This window comes from Eucyclogobius newberryi, unplaced genomic scaffold, assembly GCF_026437365.1.
Source record: "Eucyclogobius newberryi isolate DKJ021-1_F unplaced genomic scaffold, fEucNew1.0.hap1 SCAF_7, whole genome shotgun sequence".
NCBI lineage: Eukaryota > Metazoa > Chordata > Actinopteri > Gobiiformes > Gobiidae > Eucyclogobius > Eucyclogobius newberryi.
In genome coordinates this window covers 9,489,563-9,513,107 of record NW_027316389.1, presented here as the reverse complement: position 1 = coordinate 9,513,107, position 23,545 = coordinate 9,489,563, and the positions used below count along the sequence as shown (strand labels likewise).

At 42.4% G+C, this 23,545-nt stretch overlaps 1 protein-coding gene across 1 annotated transcript; it reads right to left on the bottom strand.

The window, feature by feature from the left end:
* Positions 1–554: 554 nt before the first annotated feature.
* On the bottom strand, positions 555–17,721 carry st3gal2 (ST3 beta-galactoside alpha-2,3-sialyltransferase 2). Its single transcript, XM_072434753.1, has 7 exons — positions 16,220–17,721; positions 11,107–11,166; positions 10,578–10,711; positions 5,610–5,789; positions 5,433–5,478; positions 4,727–4,846; positions 555–4,637 (listed from the first exon to the last, which is right to left on the bottom strand). The coding sequence occupies exons 1-7, from the start codon at positions 16,559–16,561 to the stop codon at positions 4,464–4,466; spliced, it is 1,056 nt and encodes a 351-aa protein (XP_072290854.1). The 5' UTR covers positions 16,562–17,721; the 3' UTR covers positions 555–4,463.
* Positions 17,722–23,545: the final 5,824 nt, after the last annotated feature.

Sequence of the window (23,545 nt, the reverse complement as noted above, 5' to 3'; positions counted from 1 at the left end):
TGGTTCCTTTTTTATAATGCATGTGTGACTAAAAGGGAAGGATAACTTGATTTGGCCTCTTGCAAGTTCACCACCAGCCCAGGTTAACACTGTTTTTTCAGTCTCTTTTTCTGTTCTTCTGAAGCACTTTTCCTAAACCCCTCACATTTAGGTACAGTGTCCTGTTCTGTCCATCCAAAGATGGAACGTGAAGCCCCAGTTCTTATTTGTCTGAGATGAGTTCATGCAATAGCTGTATCATAATCATGGCCACTAATTGTCTTGTCTAATCCCACATTACCTCTATTAAAAGATGTGCATCATGTCATTTGAATGTTAAAATGATTATCATTGTAGATTTCATTGTCCCTGTAAATCAAATAAACTTGAGATAATACCTCATGTCTTGTAAAATCTTTGTGCGTATATACCATGGACTGGATGTGAATTACCGGTAATAAGTCCATGTATAATATGTAGCTATAACTGACCAAGATATAACCAATTTATTGGGAACCACCATCATTTTAACACTACTTTTTTCACAAGTTCAATAATGGAGAAACCAAGCACTATTACTTTCATCAAGCTTTTATTTTGTACAATAAGATACAAAGTCTGGTCACACAGCATACATACAGACATGTCCATGTACACACAAGTACTGCCTTGGAGCTGTTGAGGCAAAGAATATTTTGACTTGTTCTAACACATCAGGCTTCTCTACACCAGTCCAGTGCATGTGTTAGCGGTGGTTAGGTAAAAGGGTAGTAATAGTCCACAGGAGAAGTCTGACGCTTGAGTGGCATTTCTAACCAGTGCAAGGATGAGATAAGCCACCGCAAACTACCAGCTGCTGCATTGAGACTACCCTTGTTTTGACCATGACATCTATTTTGAGCCTCTTTGGCCACGGTGAAATCTCCAGTAAGCAATTCTCCAATACCCCAGGAAGAAGAGAAAACAACTAAACTGTAGCAAGTGGCCAAAAAACTAAACAAATCTTGACTCTGAGGGATGCAACTTTGTTTTTTTTGTTCGTATCTTGCTTAATTGTCACTGATTGAGAACACACAGCTAAAATGGATGATTTTTTCTTGTTGGGCATTTGTCTTTTTCTCTTACCACTCTCACATATTCGACATGAGCGACCTTTATGTTGAACTACTCGGAGAACCATCCATCTAACAAGCATCTAGAGAGGGGAACATTGAGACTGCAAATGACCTGGATCCTACTTTCACAATGTAGGTCAGGATGCATTTCACCGTCTTTCTAATGGACCTAACTCTTAATCTTGCATGTTTATTGTGTGTATACCAAAAGAATAATGAATGTTACTGTTCTTTCTCTTTGGTCATAACTTAGACATTGTAAATAAGCATGTCCTCATAGACTAAAATTAGTAAAACACATGGTTAGTTTGAATAGTTTACTGTATCATCATAAACTATTGCAATATAAATGTTGTACTACGATATATTGTGTTGCTTTGATAGCTTCAATTTGTACCTTTTAGTTTACTACCCGGTATAGATGAGAGCTGACAACCAACAATATTGCAAGGCTTGGGTCAGCAGTGGGAGAGCAGACCTACTTTAGGGTTATAAATCCCCCCAGGCTTCCAGATCTGTGCCATCTCCATTCAAAGGTGGCAGAATATAGATTTAGGATGGAACCGCCCCACTGCCTTCCCTCCTCACCATCGCACTGTTCTGGGACTGCAGCTGCCACGAGTAAAGAAAAATGACTGGTTTGTTACCTCGGGGTAACTTACTGCTTGTGATACCAAAAAGTGTTTCAACTCAAGTGAAAAGGATCAAACAGAAGCATAAAACATTGAGGACAGCAGTGGTGCAAGGTTACGTCTGGGGCATCACAACAACACCACCTCTAGTGATTACGGCCCAAGAGCTTTTGCAGTAAAAAAAACAAAAACATTGTCAGAGCCCCGAGGCCAGACAGAGTGGCTGTAGATGTGTGCAGTTCAGAAAGGCACAAACTTTCTGTCACTTTCTGTTCATTATAGGCTTGTGTGTGGATGTGTGTGGATTATGGGGGAGCTGCAGGCAAAGGATGTCCGGAAGCAGGACAAGGCACAAAAGCATCAATATGTGAAAGATAATTAATGGCTGAACATTTTGAAATTCCTTAACATGATTCTTTAAACATATGTACAAAAGGAGATAAGACCGTACTGCTAATGCTGCAGCTTTGTAGGTCAGTAATTCTCCTTCCTTGGGTGCGGTTTTGACAATGAGGTAGCAGCTTTGTCTCCACACATCTCAGCCCCTCCAGTCAGAACATCCCCAAAAGTAGCAGGTGGCACATGCGCTCCGTTGTCTGGCTGCGCATCAAGTGAACACCTGCAGAACTAACGCAGAGTACTTTCAGCAGCTACAAGGACAAGGCTGATCAAAATGTGAGCCGTCGATGCTTTAGATATTCGTGCTAGATGGTCAGCTCCAGATAAACGGGCCTGGTCTTTTATATTCCGTGCTGTTATATTAGGTGCTGCTAACACGCTCACAAGCCATTTCCCTTAAGCTTTTCTAATTTCTAATCTACCCTCAAACCTGACCTTGGTTTTAATCCTGTGCCTAAACTTCCATCACTGCGAATGACCAATCGCAGCAGACCGTCCATCCAGAGCTTACTGCCGTCACATATTGGTCGGCGAAAGCGCAGTGAAATAACCAGAGGTGGAACAATAACTCCCGATCCTTCAACGGAGGAGGATCATATTCACGGAGACACGTTTTATATTAAGATGACAAAAGGCGTTGGTTAAAAAACAGAAAACATTCTCGAGTAAATGCCTTACACATCTATGTGACACAATGTATGTTACTTGTATTGTAAAAGGAAAAGTCCCACCTCTGGCTATCACATTTAAACGGCGTAATCAGCGTGTACATCATTTTTATAAACATAAAGTCTGACGTGAAGTTGGTTTTACAGTCCATTTAACAAAAGTCTTACAGTGCACTTGAATGAAATATTTAAGACACTTCATCACCGGGATTTAAAAAACTGTGTCTGATCTAATCCTTGTGATATGATGTGGACACGATTTACGATCTGGTTTTCACGGTCTACATTAGAAATACATTGTCTCAACTACAATAATCCTTGTGCCGAACGCTGATGACGTGAATTACAGCGTGTAAAATAAACCCAGGACAATGAATCGAGTGTAACAGTAGTGGTAAACAAAGCACAATTTATAAAACTAAATGAATGTGTCGTTTGTGGTCATGTGTGCCATAATGTGAAACATAATCTGGGAGGGTAGTGCAGTTGAAGTGCTGTGTGTGTGTGTGTGTGTGTGTGTGGTAAAAAGCTAAGGCGTCAGGTGGCTCTAGCGCAGTGGTTTGTGAAAACATGTTGTACCACATTGAGAAATCACTCCAATCTCAGGTCAGTAAAAAGTGGTGAGGCCCAAAACTGAATTGTAGCGTATGCAGCCTTTTTTTTTTTTTTTTTTTAAATCATGGGCAAATAGTTTGTTATTCACCATCTTGAAGCGTTCAAATAAGACCCTGTCACAAAACACAAAAATTAAAACAGTTTCCAAAAAGTCCTTTGCTTCCATCCAAACCCAAACTCCCAGGAGCCTTTTCCCATGCGTGTTTTTGCCTCGTCGAAAACGCCCGGTTGCAAACACGTTCTGTTTCGTCCTCGCTCTGTAGACGCTCGTGGCAGTCTTGTTTCTGAGTCACAAAGGCCTGGAGTCTTGGGGAAGCTACTACTTAAGTCGGCCAGTCCAGTTAGTTAGTTAGTGAGTTAGATTCTCCGGGCACAACAAGGCGGTCTTACGATGTGACCGCGCAGTGATTGCTCCTGGCCTAACACCAGACGACCCACCACTGCTTAAAAGGTAAAGACTACAGCGCCCACATCTCTGATCACTGGAGTCCAATGTGGCAGCTTCACAATTTCAGCTTCATGTCGACGTGCCGAGTCCTAAGGCAGCAAGATCCTCACGGTTCAAGCTGGCTGATACGCTCCACTGTGATGACAGCGGGTCACGAAGAAGAAATGGATGAAGCTGCTGTTTTCAGTACCAGGCATACATTATTAGACAGTGGATTAGTCTTCATTTGTGGCCACTTCTTCTTCTTCTGCATAAAGCGTAGAACACAGGCTTTTCATATGAGCGCTGGTTACAATGTTTACCGTCTTATTCCACGTTCATTTGTTGGTGAGGGTGACCTAACAAAGCCGAGGCTGCGTCGTCAGTCCTCAAACTGGCCACTAGCACAAATCCAGCCAAAAAAAAAGCTCTGGGCCAATTGTCTTGTCACAAACCATTAGCAACAGTTGAACCTCGCTGGACCAATATAAGAGCGGGTCCGTTGTCATTGTTTAATCAATTCTAAGCTATGAATGGAGTGGACCTATTTTTGCCGTCACGTCAAGAGTCTGAAAGGGAGCAAATCATAGATATATTTCAGACCTAGCTTGGGACTTGTTTATGCCAATTATTTGCCAGGGAAAACTGTGATTTTGCCCGCTTTGGCAAGTCTCTGGATAATCTGAGCCTCGTAGTCCGCATCGTGCACGCCGGTCTTCCTGAACTCCCCAGAATAGCGGTTTTGTTCCCAGTAGTGGTGCCAGTTTCCCCGGCTGTCTGCCCCAAAACCAAACACATTCACCTACGAGACAGAAAAGGAAAATGTGTGTCAACGTTGGGAATTGCTGATTAAAATGAATTGGATTTGACGGTGGTTTAAGATGTTCAGACCTCATCACAGACGTGCAGGGCGAAGAAGAGCACCAGCATGCCAGTGGAGGGGTATCGGCCGTGATGTTTGGTCCAGTGATCGTGGATGTATTTGAAGAAAGCTGGGTTGAAAACCTGCACCTGGAAATGCAAGAAATGTATATTTTAAAGAACAAGAACAATATAGACATTTCCAATTTGTATAAATGCAATATATAGTAAAAGGATAATATAGCATTTCACTCTTTACTTTTCTCTTTAGAGGTTGTCAGTCAGCCTTCTTACTCTCACTTTTATTTGATATGGATAGACAATATACAGAATTATAATATGTTAAAGATGTTGCCAAGTTCATTTTTACTTCCATCCAATGTTAAAGGTGTCAAATGATTGAATTGTAACAGAAATGCAGGATTTCCATTTGGCAGGTTTCAGCACCAACACTGTCGGCTGCACATAGCGCTTCTTTGAAAGTCTTAACACGCAGATCTGCCAAAGACATGAACTTCACCCAAGACATGGAATCTGCAAATTCTCGGGATGGTGGGGATTAGTCAGAGTTTATTTATTTTCACAGATTAAAGAGCGAGCAAAAGATTATTGAACAGTAAAAGTCTTTAATCTAACAGTAATCCCTCATCAACAATAAGCAGGGGATAATATAATTGTGGTAAAGTAGTGTGTGTGTGTGTGTGTGTGTGTGTGTGTGCACGTGCATCAGACACACCTTGTCTTTATCCACGCGAAGAAACTGCTTCACTGGAGCGTAAGTACTGAGGGCAAAGAGTCACAGAATGATTCGCAATCTCCACTTCATGTGATTACAGATCAAATTCATCATTTTAGTTTGATAACGGCTTGACATTTCCACTAACTGTCCTCCGTGCACGTGTGTGGTCCTTACAATCTAATCTGGCCGGTCGACAGGGCGCTGGTGATCCACACCAGGTCTAGCGTCTTAAATGGGACCAGGACAAAGCTGACGTTGGCTGCAAGGTTCTTAGCGCTCTCGGGATACATGAAGTGGTGAGTGGTGTGGCTCCCCGCGTCCTCCTCGTAGCCCACTGTAGGAGCCAGGTTAATCCTAAACAGAGACGGAGAGGAGCGGCACGGGTTCAGTTAACATGCAGTGAAACATGTCTTAAACTGTACTAAAGGTGTTCTTGAATCTCTGTTAAAAGGAGCACAAAGAGACTTTTCTGGTCTGCCATCTTCTTGTCGCCTTTTACTTTGCCTGGAATGTTCCTCAGTATGGTATTAAACTTCTATGGAGACTGAGATGTAATTTAATAAATGCAAGATAAGTTTGATACCGTTCTGTGGAATAATCTTGGCAGAAACAGGGCTATTCAGCAGAAATCTGGCCCCTTCCAAATAAACTACATCAAGACATCTTTACTGGTTTAATTCTGGGTTAGCGCTAGATTATACCTGGTTTGGTCTTGATTTAGTCCTGGTTTGATTCTGGGTTAGTCCTGGTTCAGACCTGGTAGGTCCTAGTGTAGTCTGGTTCAGCCCTGGATGGGCAATTTTGCGAAAGAATGTTGGTAACAAATTTTGTATATTGTTTCTCACAATCATCACCTCTATCAGTATTTATTTTATTGTATTAACTCAATCTATTAAACAGTGTTGGGATATTTTGCGCAACCTAAAAAATCTGTCCCTTTGGAAAATGAAGTTGAATAACCCTGTTTTAGAATAATGGGATGAAGTCTGCTTTCATACGTAGATGTAAAGATGTTGTTGTTGTTTGTTTTTATGGCTATATTTTCCAAATTTGCAAATAAAAGCATTTTGCTGTAGTGCCCAGAAATACAATTCCCAACAAATAGCTCTATGGAGTTTCAGTAGACTAACGTTTCAGAGAACTTCACCTACTATAACAAGGTTAATAAATCAAGCCTGGAGCATGTATCCATGAGCTACTAACTAGTGTGGCTACAAAGTTTGGTTATACGTTTTTCTATTCTTATGGTATCATAAGCTGGCAGCTGGGTGCATTTACAGTAGGAGCGAGTCACTGTCTGAAGGTGTTTATTTCAATATGAAAGTGCTTCTGAAGTGTTTTTTTAATGTTGTCTTTCGATATGTCGCTGAACAAAGCAGACGCATGCTGAGAGCTGTGAGCCAAAGGGCCGACAGGCAGGAGGCCAGACTGCAGTGAGTTAAAACACAAATGAGAGTCAATGTGTGTGGTGTCTGCCCACTCAGGTCAGGGAGTACAGCACTCAGGGATAAGAACTTCAATATTGTATCTAACAGAAAATATGGTTATTTGTCTGTAAAATAGCCTGACAGAGAGGTGAGGCTTTCATTTTTTGTTGAATTATTAATATCAGCCAGAAGCTGTTTGATGATTTGTCTAACATTTACTTCTAGAAGTGCTCTTGATTACTATAGAGATACTATAGAGATGCAGTGATACTGCCAATGGCAATGGCTATTCTTCATGGGGTCGGCATCTTAAAAACACATTTCTCATGCACAGTCAAAAAAAAAAGTTAGAATACATAAATATAAAGATGACGTCTCAAGGCCAATGCTATTTGATATTTGATACAGATGAGGGCATCTTTGAACATAACAGTTGTTACACTGTCCACACATGGGGAAATTCTGGTGTTGCAACGCAAGTAGATACAGAAGAAAAGAACAGATAATTTATAGGAAGTTATAAAAACACTTTTAATAGAAAAACTCTTATAAACACAATTCCTATGGACAGAACCTCTCATATTCTTAATACAGAATAGAGAAAATAAAAAAATTAAAAGATAAAATAAAAATAAAAATAAGCTGACATAAGACAAAATTATACTATTGATAGTGGTAAAGTAAACACTTTTATTTACAGCAGTTATATGCACATGAATATGACATTATTGCGTATGAGTATGACAGTAATTGCACATGAATATAACAGTATTGCACATGATTGAGTCAGTATTGCACATGGTTAAGACAGTATTGCACATGGGTATGACAGTTACACGTGTTCAGGGCTAACAGTGTTTGTTGTAGAGTCTGACAGCAGCAGAAGGAAAGACCTGTGAAATGTCTCCTTCACACAGCGAGGGTGGATCAGTCTCTCACTGAAGCTGCTCTCCAGAGCGGACAGAGTGTCCTGCAGGGGGCGACACTCATGGTCCAGCATAGATGTGAGTTTAGCCAGGACCCTTCTGTCCCCCACCTCCTGCACCGAGTCCAGAGCACAACCCAGGACGGAGCTTTGTCCAGCTTCTTCCTCTCCCTCTCTGTGATGCTGCTGCTCCAGCAGGCCACACCTACAGGAGCTGATGCCACCACAGAGTCGTAGAAGGTCTTCAGGAGTGGCCCTGTCACTCCAAAAGACCTGAGTCTCCTCAGGAGGTAGAGCCGACTCTGGCTCTTCCTGTACTGTGTCTGTCTGTGCTATGAGTCCAGTCCAGTTTGTGGTTCAGATGAACACCCAGGTACTTGTATGAGTCCACTCTCTCAATGTCCCGTCCCTGGATGTTCACTGGTGAGGGGGCAGTGGGGTGGCGTCTGCGGAAATCCACCACCATCTCCTTGGTCTTCCCTGCGTTGATGAGGAGGTGGTTCCGCTGACACCAGTCCACAAAGTCCTGCGCCAGTCCTCTGTACTCCGCATCATCGTCGTCCGTGATGAGTCCGATGATGGCAGAGTCGTCAGAGAACTTCTGCAGGACACAGCTGTCCGTGTCATGTCTGAAGTCTGCAGTGTAAAGGGTGAAGAGAAAAGGCGCAAGGACAGTGCCCTGGGGCGCCCCCACACTGCAGGCCCGAGTGTCAGACACGGGTCTGTGAGGTAGTCCAGGATCCACTCTGCCAGGTCATACTCCACACCAGCCGTCTCCAGCTTGTCCCTCAGGAGCAGCGGCTGGATGGTGTTGAAGGCGCTGGAAAGATCGAAGAACAGAATCCTCACAGAGCTGCCAGGCTTTTCCAGGTGAGAGAGAGAGCAGTGCAGCAGGGAGATGACGGCGTCCTCCACTCCGATGCCAGACCGATATGCAAACTGCAGCGGGTCCATGGCTGAGCTCACGGTGGAGCGGAGGTGGTCCAGGACTAGCCGCTCCAGTGTCTTCATCAGGTGGGACGTGAGAGCCACTGGCCTGAAGCTGTTGAGGTCTTTGGGGCACGGTGTCTTAGGCACAGGTACCAGACAGGAGGTCTTCCAGACCTGTGGTACCACCCTCAGCTTCAGGCTCATGTTGAAGACATGCTCCATAACTCCACACAGTTCATCTGCGCAGGACTTAAGAGCCTGGGGCTGATGCCATCAGGTCCTGCTGCCTTCCTCACTTTAATCCTCTTCAGCTCTATCTATCCAACAGATCAGTGTGTGGATGCAAAATAACTTTCTCCAGCTGAACTCAGACAAGACTGAAATCATCGTTTTTGGCCCACAGAAACAAAGAGAAAGTGTTAGTGGTCACCTCCAGAGTCTCGCTCTAAAACCTACAAATCAAGTTAGAAACCTACAAATCAAGTTAGAAATGATGGACTCAAGACTTGAACTTAAACAGCCACATCAAATCAATAACATCAGCAGCTTTTTACCATCTAAAAAACACTGCCAAAATCAAAATTATAGTGTCTAAACCAGATTTGGAGAGACTTATTCATGTATTTGTCTCCAGTAGATTAGACTGTAACGGCCTGCTCACTGGCCTCTCCAAACGAGCTGTAAAACAGCTGCAGTTTATCCAGAACGCTGCTGCTCGGGTCCTGACTAGAACCAGGAAGTACCATCACATTAGTCCTGACTAGAACCAGGAAGTACCATCACATTAGTCCTGTTCTCAGGTCTCTGTACTGGCTCCCTGTGGCTCAGAGAAGAGACTTTTAAAGCAGCTCTGCTTGTGTACAAGTCTCTCCATGGCCTAGGACCAAAGTACATCTTGGACATGTTAGTGCCATATGAACCATCTCGGACTCTGAGGACCTCAGGGACCGGCCTCCTGCTGGTGCCCAGAGTCAGGACAAAACATGGGGAATCTGCATTTCAGTTTTATGCAGCTAAAATCTAGAACAGTTTTCCTGAAGATGTGAGACAGGCTTCTACTCTGACAATGTTCAAATCTAAGCTAAAAACTGTTTTGTTTAGCTGTGCAGTGTGCATATGACTGAAAGGATTTTCTTTGCACTCTTCTCTTTTATTTCTTAAACTGTTTTGTGATTTCTGTAATTTCTTTGTGATTTTAATGCATTTTTCCTGTTGTGTGAAGCACTTTGAATTGCGTTGTGTGTGAAATATGCTCTACAAATAAACTTGCCTTGCCAAATATCCAATACAAGTTAATGAAACTGATTTTCCTTGTACCTGCATACAGACTTAAATGTGTGTGTGTGTGTGTGTGTGTGTGTGTGTATATATATATATATATATATATACACCTATACACACCATATATACACATACTTTATAGCTTTATGTTATGCCAAGTGACAACAATTATGTTGTGTGATTCATCTCTGCTGCAGTGCAAAGAGACAAAGGGATTTATGTGGCCTGCTGTGAGAGTCTATGAGGGAGCCGCTATACGCTCTAGCTTCTGAGGACATAAACCTCTTTGTGCTGATGCTGCAAGAGTCAGGTGGCGACTCTTTCCCCCAATAACCTGCATGTGAAAGGCCAAGAATTACACAGATTAAGTATAGAATTAGAGTGACACCCAAGAGCCAAATCCCTCTTGCGTTTAGATTCACAGTCTGCATAAGGCGTCCTTGCCTTGGCTTTTGACTCTTTTTGACGTCTTTTGAAATTCCTTTCTTCGTTCGACTTTGTTATCAAGTCCCTTTCATTTCCTTTAGTGCACTTGTATCTAATACCTACTGTACTATCAGGTCTCATCAGAGCTCTCACCTCATGATGTAGTTGTGCCCGTCGATAGTGGCCCCATATCCCGCTCCGCGCAGATTTCCGGAGTTTCCAACCACGGCACAGCGCAGGCAACGTCCTGGATCCCACGACCCATATGGAGATCTACCGGGAATCACCTAAGACAGCAGAGAGCCAAGTTAAAAGGGTAGACTTTGTTTGAGGAAATGGGACATCTGCCCTAAAATAGCAGTAGGAGGACAAGGAATAACCTGCAGCTAAGCCCTGTCTGATAAAACGTGTGCGACGAGAGCGAGTTATTCATGAAAAATACATTACCCCTGTGTGCCCCGGGAGCTACAAGGGAGAAGTTTGAACTTATGGAGAAGATGGCGCAGATGGGTAAAACGTTAACAAGGAATGAAATTGGTTTCTGACGATGAAGCCTTATTGTCTATTAAAGAGAATCCTCTCCTCTTGGCCTTTACCTGGAAGTGTGAGGTAATGAGAACGGAGCAGAGAGAAGATTTGAGAGTGTCACAGTAATGGAAAGATGTCTTAATCATATAAATACCTGGAAGAGTCTCAGAAGCACCTGCTGGATGCTGTGCGGTTTGAACTGTGGCTGCAGCATCTACAGAGAGAAAAGCATAGTAAGGCCTTTAAATAGGCTAAAAATAACTTCTCCTATCATGAAAACGTATGACTCTGGCTTGCACGTCCTAGTTTTTGTTTTGTTTTTATTTAGGTCTTTTAAATCACACGCCTTCCTAGATTTTTAAACTTTGCCCATAGCATGAAATTATTGTATGTTTGATGTGTTAAACTACACACTGATGAAACTTTTGCTTGTGTGGTTAAAGTAAGAGTTTTGAGGTTTTTGGAAATGCCTCAGTCAGTGTCATGGAAAAAGTCTTATTGCAACAGCCTGGCTTTCTGTCCAAAAGGCTTAGAGAACGAAGAGGAAATACTAAAAAAAGAAAAGCCACTTCTGGCTTTAATAGAAAATGTTGAAGGTGCAAACACTTTCTTTACTCGTTTTTGTTCCTTTATCGTCTTTCCTCAGACTGTTTGCAAAAGAAACCCGAGAAGATGCTGCGCTGGAGTGTTTTGCACCACTCAACTTTCACTGTCACTCAAGAAAACCAAATGCTTTGTCTAAAAGGGATAAATAGAAATGACAGGAATGACAGGCCGCGGAGCTTTCAGAACCGCCAGAAAACAACCCAGAGCCTGAGTAGAACGTATAGCGCGCAATCAGAGCCGAAGCAATATGGAGGTGTTATTGAGGCGAGTGACACAGCAAGTTCAATATCAAACTACAAATCCACAGTCATTCATTTTTACTAGATAGGATAGATCATTTTCTGCAGTGACCTCAAAGGTAAAAGTAACATTGTTTATGAAAAAATACATACAGTTTCTGGCAGGCAAAAATAAGATAAATAAATGATGCAACTCTCTTTTCATTTCCGTTACCCGGGGCTGTATATTGCGAGACACTGTGAAGGCGTGTTTCCAGTCAGAAGCAAAAATACATTCTATTGTTTTGAGGTGATCCGAACGCGGAGAGCGCACATTTCTCCCATTTTGGATTTGAGCTTTTTCGACTCGCCGGCTCGTTAACAAAAATAATGATGCCACTGTTTTACTGGCATTGGACCTCACCGTTTGACCACATGAGAAAGCATTCACCCAGGCATGTCAACACGGGAATTCACACAGAACTAACCGGCAGACGCTTTATGGACGTTCCCTTTGCATTTTGGGTCTCGCTCCTCTCCCACGCAACCAGCTTTTGTCACCATTTCTATTCCCACCACCATTTGCCTTCCCCAACACACAACACACACACACACACACAGACAGACACACAGACAGACAGACACAGACACAGACACAGACACAGACACAGACACAGACACAGACACAGACACAGACACAGACACAGACACAGACACAGACAGACAGACAGACAAAGAAGTGTGTCACAATATATGTATTGATATTTCGAGTACAGCCCTTGTACTTGCTCCTCAAATTTCGGCCCCGGCTCCTGCTCCTGCTCCTCTTTTTTTTTGCATCTCGTCTCCTCAATTCTCATCTTAATCTTGTGAGACATAGTTCATCCACAACCTGTCAATAATTTCCAGCTCTTTTTGAGGCTTTCTCTTTTCCTGTTCTCCTTCCATCTTTTTCTTGTTGTTTTTCACTGCTCCAGTTTAGAGTATGGCTTTGGAAGTGACGCATGGGGCAGACTTGGCATGCTCTGCTACCATTGTTGGGACTGCTGTTAATATTTGGCGCATATACCTTGGAAAGAGTGCCAAAAAGTATCTTTGCTCTATTCCCTCAAGCCGCCTTGGACTATACAACTATATGCAACCTGGCTCCTATCCTGGAAGTTTACAAAAAACATTTCTTGTCCATAGGAAGGTCAAGTTCTTTTTGCTTCACTTGTTAACACAGTGATCAGCACTAAGCTTCTTTTCTGGCAGGGTTCTGTCATTTACTTGGAGTTAGTTCTATGACTGGAGCGTCCCAGAGAGTGGTATTATATGCAACTCAGAGCAAGAGAAGCCGATTCAGATAATCAATAGATAAAGATGAGTTTTTAAAAGGTTTAAAACACCAGAACTCAATCAGTCCCATCCATGGGTTTAAATTCAGCCACACCTTTTATTAGTATAATTAATACAGCGGTCAAAGTTGTCACAGGTTGAAATACTATTGTTGAGTGTGATTTGAAAAATGGAGTTCAGACGATGCAGAACCAACTTAAAAAAAGAGTGTTTCCTCATAATTGGTGTTCTCAAAGTTGGATTTTGTTTGATTACTTCATGTTTGAATAATCCTGTATGTCCTGTACTCAGTACTCAGACAATTCCAGTTTTCACCTTCCACCTATCCCCGCCCACACATCCCTATACTCAGTCTGATTATTTGAAAAATTCAGACTCTGCGCCAAACACGTAGGATTCTAAAACATGACAATCTGCTGCTTTTTACTGGGAAATGTTACTATGAAGTCAATAAGTCAATGTAATAGATACGCTTTTCAATTTACAATGAACAAAATGTAAAATCATAATCTACTTGTGTTCCTTAGGTGTACTGGAAGATATGTAAATGATAGAATAAACAAAATTACTTCATAAAATTACTTGTCCTCATTTCCCACAACACAAAACTTGACATCACCTTTCCTCTAGACATTTTCAAGTTTAATAAAAATGGTCTGTTCCTACTTCCTGTGCATACAATAAAACTACTTTTCTTTTCCTGTTAATGTGGAGCTGACCTTTACATTTTGTCGACTGAAAGCCACTGCAGCTCAGATATATAGTGTTTTCGCTCTGTCTGGTCTGACCTGATCTTCACCAGACGTCCATTAACTCAACTTAAGCTCAAATGCTTTTATTGATCTTCTCTAGCTTGCATTTGCAGACTCTACATCTAATAAATTCCATATCTTGTCAATACAAAAGAAAGCGAGAGGCTAATAAAATGCAGCTCTGGGATTTCTTTTTGCAAATCTACAAACACAAGATTTACTTTTAAGCGGTTTAATGCATTCTTACAAAGCCAGATTATTGTTCCACCTTGGTATTACATATGAACTGCATTTTGTAATCTGAAAGCTGGTAAGGAAAGCTCTTCAAGATTAACAGAGCCCTCCGGAAATTGTTCCTTAAACCTTATATATCTTGACATCTCGGATGCAACAACGCGCCATCTCTGGCCATCTGTGGTAATGGGTTCAGGGTATAATCTGAGCTTTAGGTTTATTTAATTTTTTTCCCCCTTCATAATTTTAAAACCTGTCTGGCAGAGCAGAACTCACTTGAATCACTTTTATGGAAAGTAACACCGGACCAGGAATTATTTGGCACTAAAAGCAGGGAGTGCTACAACTCACTGATGGGGGACAGGAGCAAACAGAGGTAGACAGCTCGATGCGTCTGTCCACAATAAATAGTGGATTTCACACGTTGGAAAAAATATGGCGGTTGTTTCAAGGCAACTTCCTGCTGTATAGGGAGCTATTGTGAAATGTTTAAATTGTCAGTATTTGTTAGTTTATTAGTAGCTTTTTTTGTCCTTTAAAAAGCAGAAATCTTCCATTCTTCCCATTTTTTTTCACATTAATTCATATCCATATTTACAAAGCTGCGCAAACAGCTTCAGTGAGAGACTGATCCACCCTCGCTGTGTGAAGGAGAGGTTTCGCAGGTCTTTCCTTTCTGCTGCTGTCAGACTTTATAACAAACACTGTTAGTCCTACTGTGCAATTACTGTCGTGATTCATGTGCAATTACTGTGCAATTCATGTGCAATTCATGTGCAATTACTGTCGTGATCACATGCAATGGTATTTATTTATTTTATCTTTATTATTTTTCCCCTCCATCCCTTGTTGGGAAATGGGAGGTTTTGTCTATGGGAGTTTTTGTTTATAGGAGATCTTCTACTGAGAGTGTTTTTCAGACTTCCTACAAGTGATCTGTTCTTCTGTATCTACCTCTGTATCTACCTGCGTTGCATCAATGAAATTTCCCCATGTGGGACAATAAAGGATTATCTTATCTTATCTTAAACTGGCCAGTGGCAGATTTAACCAAACCACTCAAAAGTATCAATCAAAAGTACCTTGTGTAGAATAATCATATTTCAAGCTGATTTAAGTCCATATCTTAGCTAACCAGTCCACACACTCATTCCTTCCTTGTTTATCCATCACTATTTGCTTTTTCCTTTGACCTTTTGTCCCTTGTCCACGCTCTGTCTCCCCTCTTGTCTCCCTCTCCCCCAGGTTCATCACCTCGCTGTGTGACCTAATGACTTGGCAGCAGTTAGACTTGTGTTGGCACTTTTTTCTCATTTAAGAGAGTGGGGCTGTGGCTAGGAAACAGAACTCCAGACACGCCGCAGAAGGACACGGCTCTGCCCAGGTTAGAGGAAAAGCTGCGTCACAAAGTTACTACAGTAAAATGAAGGGCTAACAACGCACAGGCAACACTTTTAGGGCACATTCATTATTTTGTTTTAGGCATAAGTCAGTGCATACAATCTGTTACTATCAGAGCTGTAATGCCTTCAACTGGCAGAAATATGTGGAGGCATGTAGTGCTTGTATGAGGGGATTGGTTGGCTCTCGGCTGAGGAGGAAGAGGATGAAGAGAGATTTATAATTGCGATGAATTACTTGCTGTCATTCTCCCCAACTTATATCACAGCCAATCATAAAAATGTCAGAAGGCAATGAAGTAGCCAAGTTCAAAATGTTCGGCTGTCATTTACATAGTTATCTTGTAAATATGTTTTTTCTAATCCAAATTTAAAACATTACAACAAAATCTGGTGGAACCTTTTTTTGTCTTTTAATTTAGCACCGCAAAACGAGCGCCACAGCATTTATTCGGCTGTTTAACTGTGCAACTGGCTCATTAAACATTGGCTAATTTGATAGAAAGGCTAATAACAGCAGGACACTAAGCACTAAAAGCAATTCTATGCACGGCAAAATGAAGAAAGTAAAATATGCACCTCGGTATAAGTCTACTGAGAGCGTGACATCCTTGTTTTGAGCACAAGAATGCCTCTCAATAAGTTCCCTTGCTATGTCATTGCATATGTCATTGTCATAAATGACTCCAAATGTAATAGTAGAGTATTGTGTTACTTACCACCCACCAGTAGTACACGTCAGAGGGCAGCTCGATGTTGTCACGGGTCCACACGGGAGAGATGTCCGGATCGTAGTTCTCGTCAAACCACTCTGACACCCCGGGGTCTCCCACGCAGCGGGAGCAGGCACAGGTCTTCTGCTGAGGCAGCTCTGGGGGGGACAGACGGTGGGCCCCCACATAGTTTGGCACCAGCTTCACTCGCCTGGACTCCTCCCAGCTGGGGGGCTCCAGGTAGTTGAAGCCCACCCCCCCACGCAGAGACATGGAGAAGAAGAGTGAGGTGAGGAAGACCAGCACCAGTGTCCCGAAGAGCATCCACAGCCTACGGGAGCACCTCATCCTGCCCCCCCTGTCCAGCTCGTTGCTACCTCCGCTCCCCGGCCCCCCTCCCGAGGCAAGCCAGGGCCTCAGCTCAGACGGTCTGCCGGGGGCTCCTTTGGACAAACCACCGCCCCAGGTCCCCCAGCCCCAGCGCCGGTCCCGCTGCAGGGTGGAGGACAGGAAACGGCCCCCCCACGGCCATGCCCCCACCCCTGGGCCTGCCACTGTCTTGAGACCACGACCTCCGCTGAACCACCACCAGGACCTGGTCAAAGTAACTGGGACCACCGCCTGGCTCACACTGTGCACCACAGGATCACCCACGCTGCCCACTTGAGCCGTCCCGTAGATAAGCTTGACTCCAGAGTTTTTCACTCCTAAACTCTACCTTTTTTTAAGCCTCTTCTCTCACTCCCCTCTCTCTGGTCTCCACTGCACCGCTTCTCTTTCTTTTCCCTTGCTCACCACTAGCGCCGATGTTTATTCTCTTTCAAATCCAGTACGCTGTGTTGATAGAAGACTTTCCTCTTAAGTTTGGCAGCCATCTGTAGAAGCTCCAGGAGCGGGGCTGTGTGGCGTTCAGTCGCTGTCAATGCACTGGAGCGATTTGGAGCGCGGCGGACTAGAGCAGAGCAGAGGAGAGAGGGAGGGCTGAGGGGAGGGCGTAGAGGAGGAGACAGAAGCTGGACTTCTGGCTTGAAGTGTATTCCATCATGACTACAACAGAGTTACAAGGGAAAAAACTTTCTCAGGCTAGGTTTTTTTCCTCCTCTTGTTTTATTTTCATTTTACTTCTTTTAGTTCCCTCTTCCGCCTCTTAACACCACCTCACTTTATATCTTATATTTCTTTCAAGGCCTTGCTTTTCCTTCTCCAAAGCTATTCAATCTTTTGTCTTTGCCTGTTTGCTTCACTAAGGCTCCCAGTGAATAGCAGAAAGAACTCTACTCTGGTTTCATTAAACTGTTTTTTCAACTCTTGTGTGTCTATGAAGTGAATCCAAATGACGGTGCATTTCAAACAGCTCAAGATAACAGAAAAAATGTCACTGCACAGTCCCAGTGAGAGCCTTTTCTTCTGTGTCCAGGGAGGGACAGAAAAAAATGCAAATAGTTTTCAGCTTTTGAGAAGTAGTCTAAGCATCCCCAGAGGATTTGCTGTTCTGAAGACTTTTCATAAATACAAAAAAAAAAAAAACGGGCAAATGAGCTATGTTAGGTAAAGGCGACAGAGGTTCAGAGAGGCCACAGCAACAAAAAAAGACGAAACCAATCAGGCCTGAATCCTTTCTTCATTCCAGCTGGCTCTGGGACGACTAGAGGGACTGGGGCAGTGGCAGCATCTGTCCCACTGTCTGCTCATTTAGTGTGTGCGTGTTAAGCCACGGTTGTTTTAATTTAATTGCGGCAGCTGTGCAGGTGTGCGGGTTGAACTTGCGCAAGGCGCAGCGAGTTGGAGATGACGTATGTTTGGTTTAATCTGCAGGAGATCGACCCCTGCAGCGTGATCACCCGATGTGTGATTGTGGCGTAATAATGGCTGTGTCCAGAGCCCGAAGGCACGCTCCACGCTGTAGTGTTATTGTGGCACTGGACCGGCGTTTCTGTGTGTGCTGCTCAGGGACCTGTCTCCATCGAGTGCCACGGAACGTCTGGTTTACTGCTGTCGACAACACCTGCGGACAGAAAAAAAAACACTTAAATTATGCTATTTTTGACACAATTGTGCGATAATGAGGTGGGAAAGATAAGGTAATTTTGTTTTGGCAGATGAAGAATGGGAACTCGTATGTACTTTTCAAAAGGGTGACCACAAATTCACATTTCTGGAAAGAATTCTGTTGGAAAAATATGTCATGGTATTTTATAACATCATGTCAAAATGCTCACTATTCACAGGGAAGTATTAGCTGCTTCCAAGTGGCCCACCATTATCATGTGTTTTGGGAAAGTTCTACTGTTCAAAAGTATTAGTCTGAGCTTAAAAGAGCACTGCTGATTTTTTGGGTATTGGCATTAAACTGGACTACAGAACTTTGTATTTGGGCCTCAAAACTCCTGGGGATAAATTTGAAAATGGAAACATGTAAAGACTGTTTAGGACTATGTCAAAATGTGTGTGCACAAACATAAGGTTTTTACATTTCAAACGTCATAATTATTTTTGTGTTCATCCTACATGGAAACTCTAAGCTTACCAAAATATTTCTATGTTGAACAGTGTCCAATTCTTTTTAGCTGTTAACATTCAGGGAGTTTGTTTCCAAATGTCATAAAGGCAAACTGGAATGGTTGACTGGACTGACAGACAGCCAAATCCAGTGCTGAGAAATGAATGCTGAGCAGAATAATGACACTTTCCCCCCTCTGCCAGTGTGAAGCCCTGGTTCTAATACTGAACTGTACAGATGACAGACTCTAAATACATTATGCAGAGACGTTGCTAATGTTCTCTCAACCAACGTGCCCCATTTCTGAGACATTGCCATGGCAGCCAAAGAAGGATGCTCAGTTGTTACGGCAACACGTAGTACAAAGCTAGCAACCTTGACCCAGCAAATCAATGCTGGAGAACGAGGACATGGTTGTGTTTGCTGTGCTCCAGGTCTGGACACTTCATACACTTCACAGCTGCTTCTCTTTTACAAGTGTTCACTATTTATTTAGCTCACTATATATATATATATATATATATATATATATATATTGCATTCACGTTTTGTTAACAAGACGTACTCGTGAAATTATAGCTGATGCATAAACATTGAAGAGCAACTTTGAGTATCTATAAAAGCATCATTGCTGTTTGTGTTTCTATTAAAACATCAAAAATCATGTTTGACTGTGTGCAGTTATTCAAAGTCATGTGGGGATTGTGAGAAAGGACAAATGAGGGTTTGATTAACACAGGCGTTTTACTCCTAATGAGCTCCAGACGTGACGTCAGAACTGCAGGAGAAAATAAAATGTGAACTTTACCATACAAGTTTCACGGTCATGTTACACATTTGTTATCCCTGCATAAAAGAAACTGTGCACCTGTATCACTTCCATTTGTTATAACAGCCCAGGGATGCCCCTCTCGTTTTAATAAGACAAATTCTCAGTGCAACCGTGTGTCCTCTGTTTAACTCCGCATTAATATTAAGGAAAAGCCAATGACAAATGGTGACATCACTGCCACTTCTTCATCTGTTACTAGTCAGTCTGCCCAGCAGCCTACCTCGTCTTGTACATTTCATTATGGTGTTTTGCTGCTACTAATCAGTGCTTATACACAGCAGTTTCACATAATTGCTATGCATGAAAACACTTAATCTATAATGCATGGATACAAAATGCACAACTACATTCCAGAGAAGAGCATCTGAAATTGTGTTTGATCAGAGCAGAAACACGACTGGAAGGTGTAAATTTATCATCAGATTGGGATGTCTGAGCCACATTTGTACTTTCTGATTATAAAAAGCATTTCAATTTCAGCACTTTAAACTGCCACTCACTGCCCACTCAGTCTCCACGTTCCTCTGTCCATTTTCTGCATCCATTTACGTATTGCCACGTCCTGATGCAAGGAAGTTTGATGCCATCACAGTTTCACAGCAAGCAATTATCTGCAAAATGCTCCTGACAGACATTTTCAGTTACAGTAGCTCACCACAGGTCCCAGATTTTTTTCTACTTCCTTCTCAGCCTGAAGGACTCTTAAAACGACACCATCCTCACAAACCACTTAATATTCTGGAGGTGAAGGGGTTCTAATGATTGACTCGGTCGATCTGTCCATCTGTAAAGACACAGCAGGGCCATGTTAGCCAGGAAACCAGTGCCTTATGCAGCAAACTGGGCCCGAGATGTGGATCTTTAGTCAAACTGTGAAATGCATTGTGCCGCGCTACAATAGAGATTGAACGTTTCCTACTTGATTCAGGCATCTGATGGAGGGCTGGAGCCAATATAACTATGGCAGATACAATTCTTGAATGAAATGTCAACCCAAAACGGAACAGTATGTAAGATTTTGATTTCAAATTCTGCAGATATGAGCTAGACCGGTCCATATCTGAAAACTGTTGATTTATTCTTAATTTAAAAGACAGAACAGTAAGAAGAAAACCGTAAGGCTTCAATTTCTATAGTTCCCATCCCCATCATGTTATCTAATATATTATTTATCACCACTTTTGGTTCCTCTCCCCTTCCCTTGTCAGTGGTTGCTTTGTGATACTGTGGTGTCCACGACTTGACACAAAAACCCACTGTCCTGTGCTTAAGTGACAAACCAAAGTTACACCATTTTTATTGGAATTATTGGAGCTATAGGTAAATATTTATCTCATGCCTGACAAGACAAACAGCCTTTTGTCTATTAATACACAGCCCAGACAGCCCTCCTGATGTGCAATCACAACCTTTAATGACTAATGATTTTCTTATCTGGTGGTGTTTTAAGGTGCCCCTGCTGTTAATTAGGTTGAACAGTGTCTGTCATCACCCTATAGTTATACTGTGCAATTTAAAAAAAGAACATGTTTTGGTTGATATTTAAACATCAAACAAATGTAACGGAACTGTATAATTGACAACATGCAGAAATATATATATATATATATATATATATATATATATATATATATATATATATATATATGCAGACTATATGTGACGATGGAGGGATGCTGTTCCAGGTGTTGCCCATTCAACACCACACACACACACCCTTTTCCCGTCTGCTGCCTTGTTATTAAACCACTGTGACGAAAAAGGCAATTTAGGGTCGCCAGATACCTTATCCCATTCTGTCTCTTTCGCTCACTCACTGTTTTTGTGTGTTCGCGCTCCCGTCTGGCTCTTGACAGCGGCAATACTTCAATTTCACACAACACAGGTCGCTACCTTCCTATCAACATAAATTATATATGCATCCCAAGCCATCTATATGACCAGTTTCTTTCGGTTTTGTGCTTGAGCTAAATGAAAGGGTCCCGCCTATACTTTCATCTTCCCTTTGGTTGCTTTTTAATCCCATTTCGGGGGTGTTCAATGCGCCAATCTTCTTTCAGGGTTGTCGTCGTTACAGGAGCAAAAACCTAGTGTGATCTTCTTCCAATTTGTGCTCACTAGCTGCACGACACCATGGCTGAAAACGCACGCAGAGACAAATCAAACACACGTAGCTAAGAAAACAAAGTCTTTTTTGAAAGCCTTAGGTGCTTCTGTTGTTGATGAAGACCATTCCAACAAATCCAAGTAGCAACCTGAAAGTCAAATGGTCCTGCAGAATTGGGTCTAAAATACTAACTAAATCTAAATAGAGTATAAATAATATGATGGAGTCACATCCACCAGGAAACTGTTGTGGTATGTGAATGATCAGTCCACAGTTCTATAGTTTCAAAAATGTTTTGGACAGAGGGGAAAGAGAGATTTGGGATTTCATTTTTACTTTATTAACTTCTAACTTTGAACAAAGAAATCAGTGCTTAGCTAAACACAATTCAATAATCCTCATGCATATTGTGTACATTCAGGTTCTATTACAAAGTGAAGCAAACTTACCGGTACACATTTCTTGACTCTGTGTTCAAATATTTTCCCTTCCCCTGTCTAGACAGATTATAAACTCAATATATTCTGCAAACTTTGCTTCCTCTCCAGGAACACAGTGACCTCAAAGTGCAGGGGCAAAAAAACAAGACAGGAAGTAAAATAAAACCAAGCCAAGAGCAGGACTGCAGAGTAGATATTGTGTCATTTCTGTACATATTGAAATATTTTCTCTTCAAACAAAAAGCAGAAAACCTCACTTCTATTGGAACGTAGTCATGGAAACTCCCATCTGTGTCCTGGTCTTTTCATCACTACCTCCAGGTAATTGTATCACAAAAAAACTCTGATTACACTGAAAATAATCTGTCACCGTTTAGTTGCGAAAAGAGACACATTTTCCATAATGTTTTTGTTGACATTCCAATCACGTAATCTGTTACAGAAACTATAGATTAACTTTAGCCACACCATATTACATTCGAAGCAATTCAGCAAATTTGCATTTTTAAAACAATACCAAAAACGTTCAAGCCATTTGATAACGGAATCGTAGCTAACTTTGATATGCATCATTTTTTCAACTGTATAAAAACATATTCAAGCTAAATATATTATTCTGGGGTAAATACCTTATCTTTTTGGCTTCTGAACCACTCTGACTGACTTTCCTTAAGTCCCTAAGTCTACAACAGGTTCCCCCATTTTTCTAATTATTACCTAGTTTAGTAGGATAGCACCGGTGGTAAATATTCTATCCATCCATTTTCTTCCGCTTAACCCGGGGCGGAGTCGCTGGGGCAGCAGTCTAAGCAGGGACTCCCAGACTTCCTACTCCCCAGACACTTCACCCAACTCCACCGGGGGGATCCCGAGGCGTTCCCAGGCCAGCCGAGAGACATAGTCCCTCCAGCGGGTCCTGGGTCTTCCCGGGGCCTCTTTCCGGTGGGACATGCCCGAAACACCTCCCCAAGGAGGCGCCCAGGAGGCTCCGGAAGAAATGCCTGAGCCACCTCAGCTGGCTCCTCTCGACGTGGAGGAGCAGTGGCTCTACTCCGAGCTCCTCCCGTGTGACAGAGCTCCTCACCCTATCTCCAAGGGAGCGCCCAGCCACTCGACAGAGGAAACTCATTTCGACCGCTTGTATCCGCGATCTTGGTAAATATTCATCATAGTATTCCTTCCATTAAGTTTCAGTTTGTGACGACATTTTGAAAAAGTTTAAAAATGACAGGAAGTAGTGCTGAGTCCAAAAACTGAATCCCTCCATCTATGTCATCAATATGCGACGTGCCATTGAAAACACAGGGACAGTTCACACTTAACGGATACACTTTTCTGACTGTTTAAATGATCATTCAACCAAAATAATGGTGTAATATGGTGTTATTGTTTGTCAAATCTAATATTTGCCTCTTTTCCACAGTATGGTTGCTAGGTAACAGTTGTCGAATTA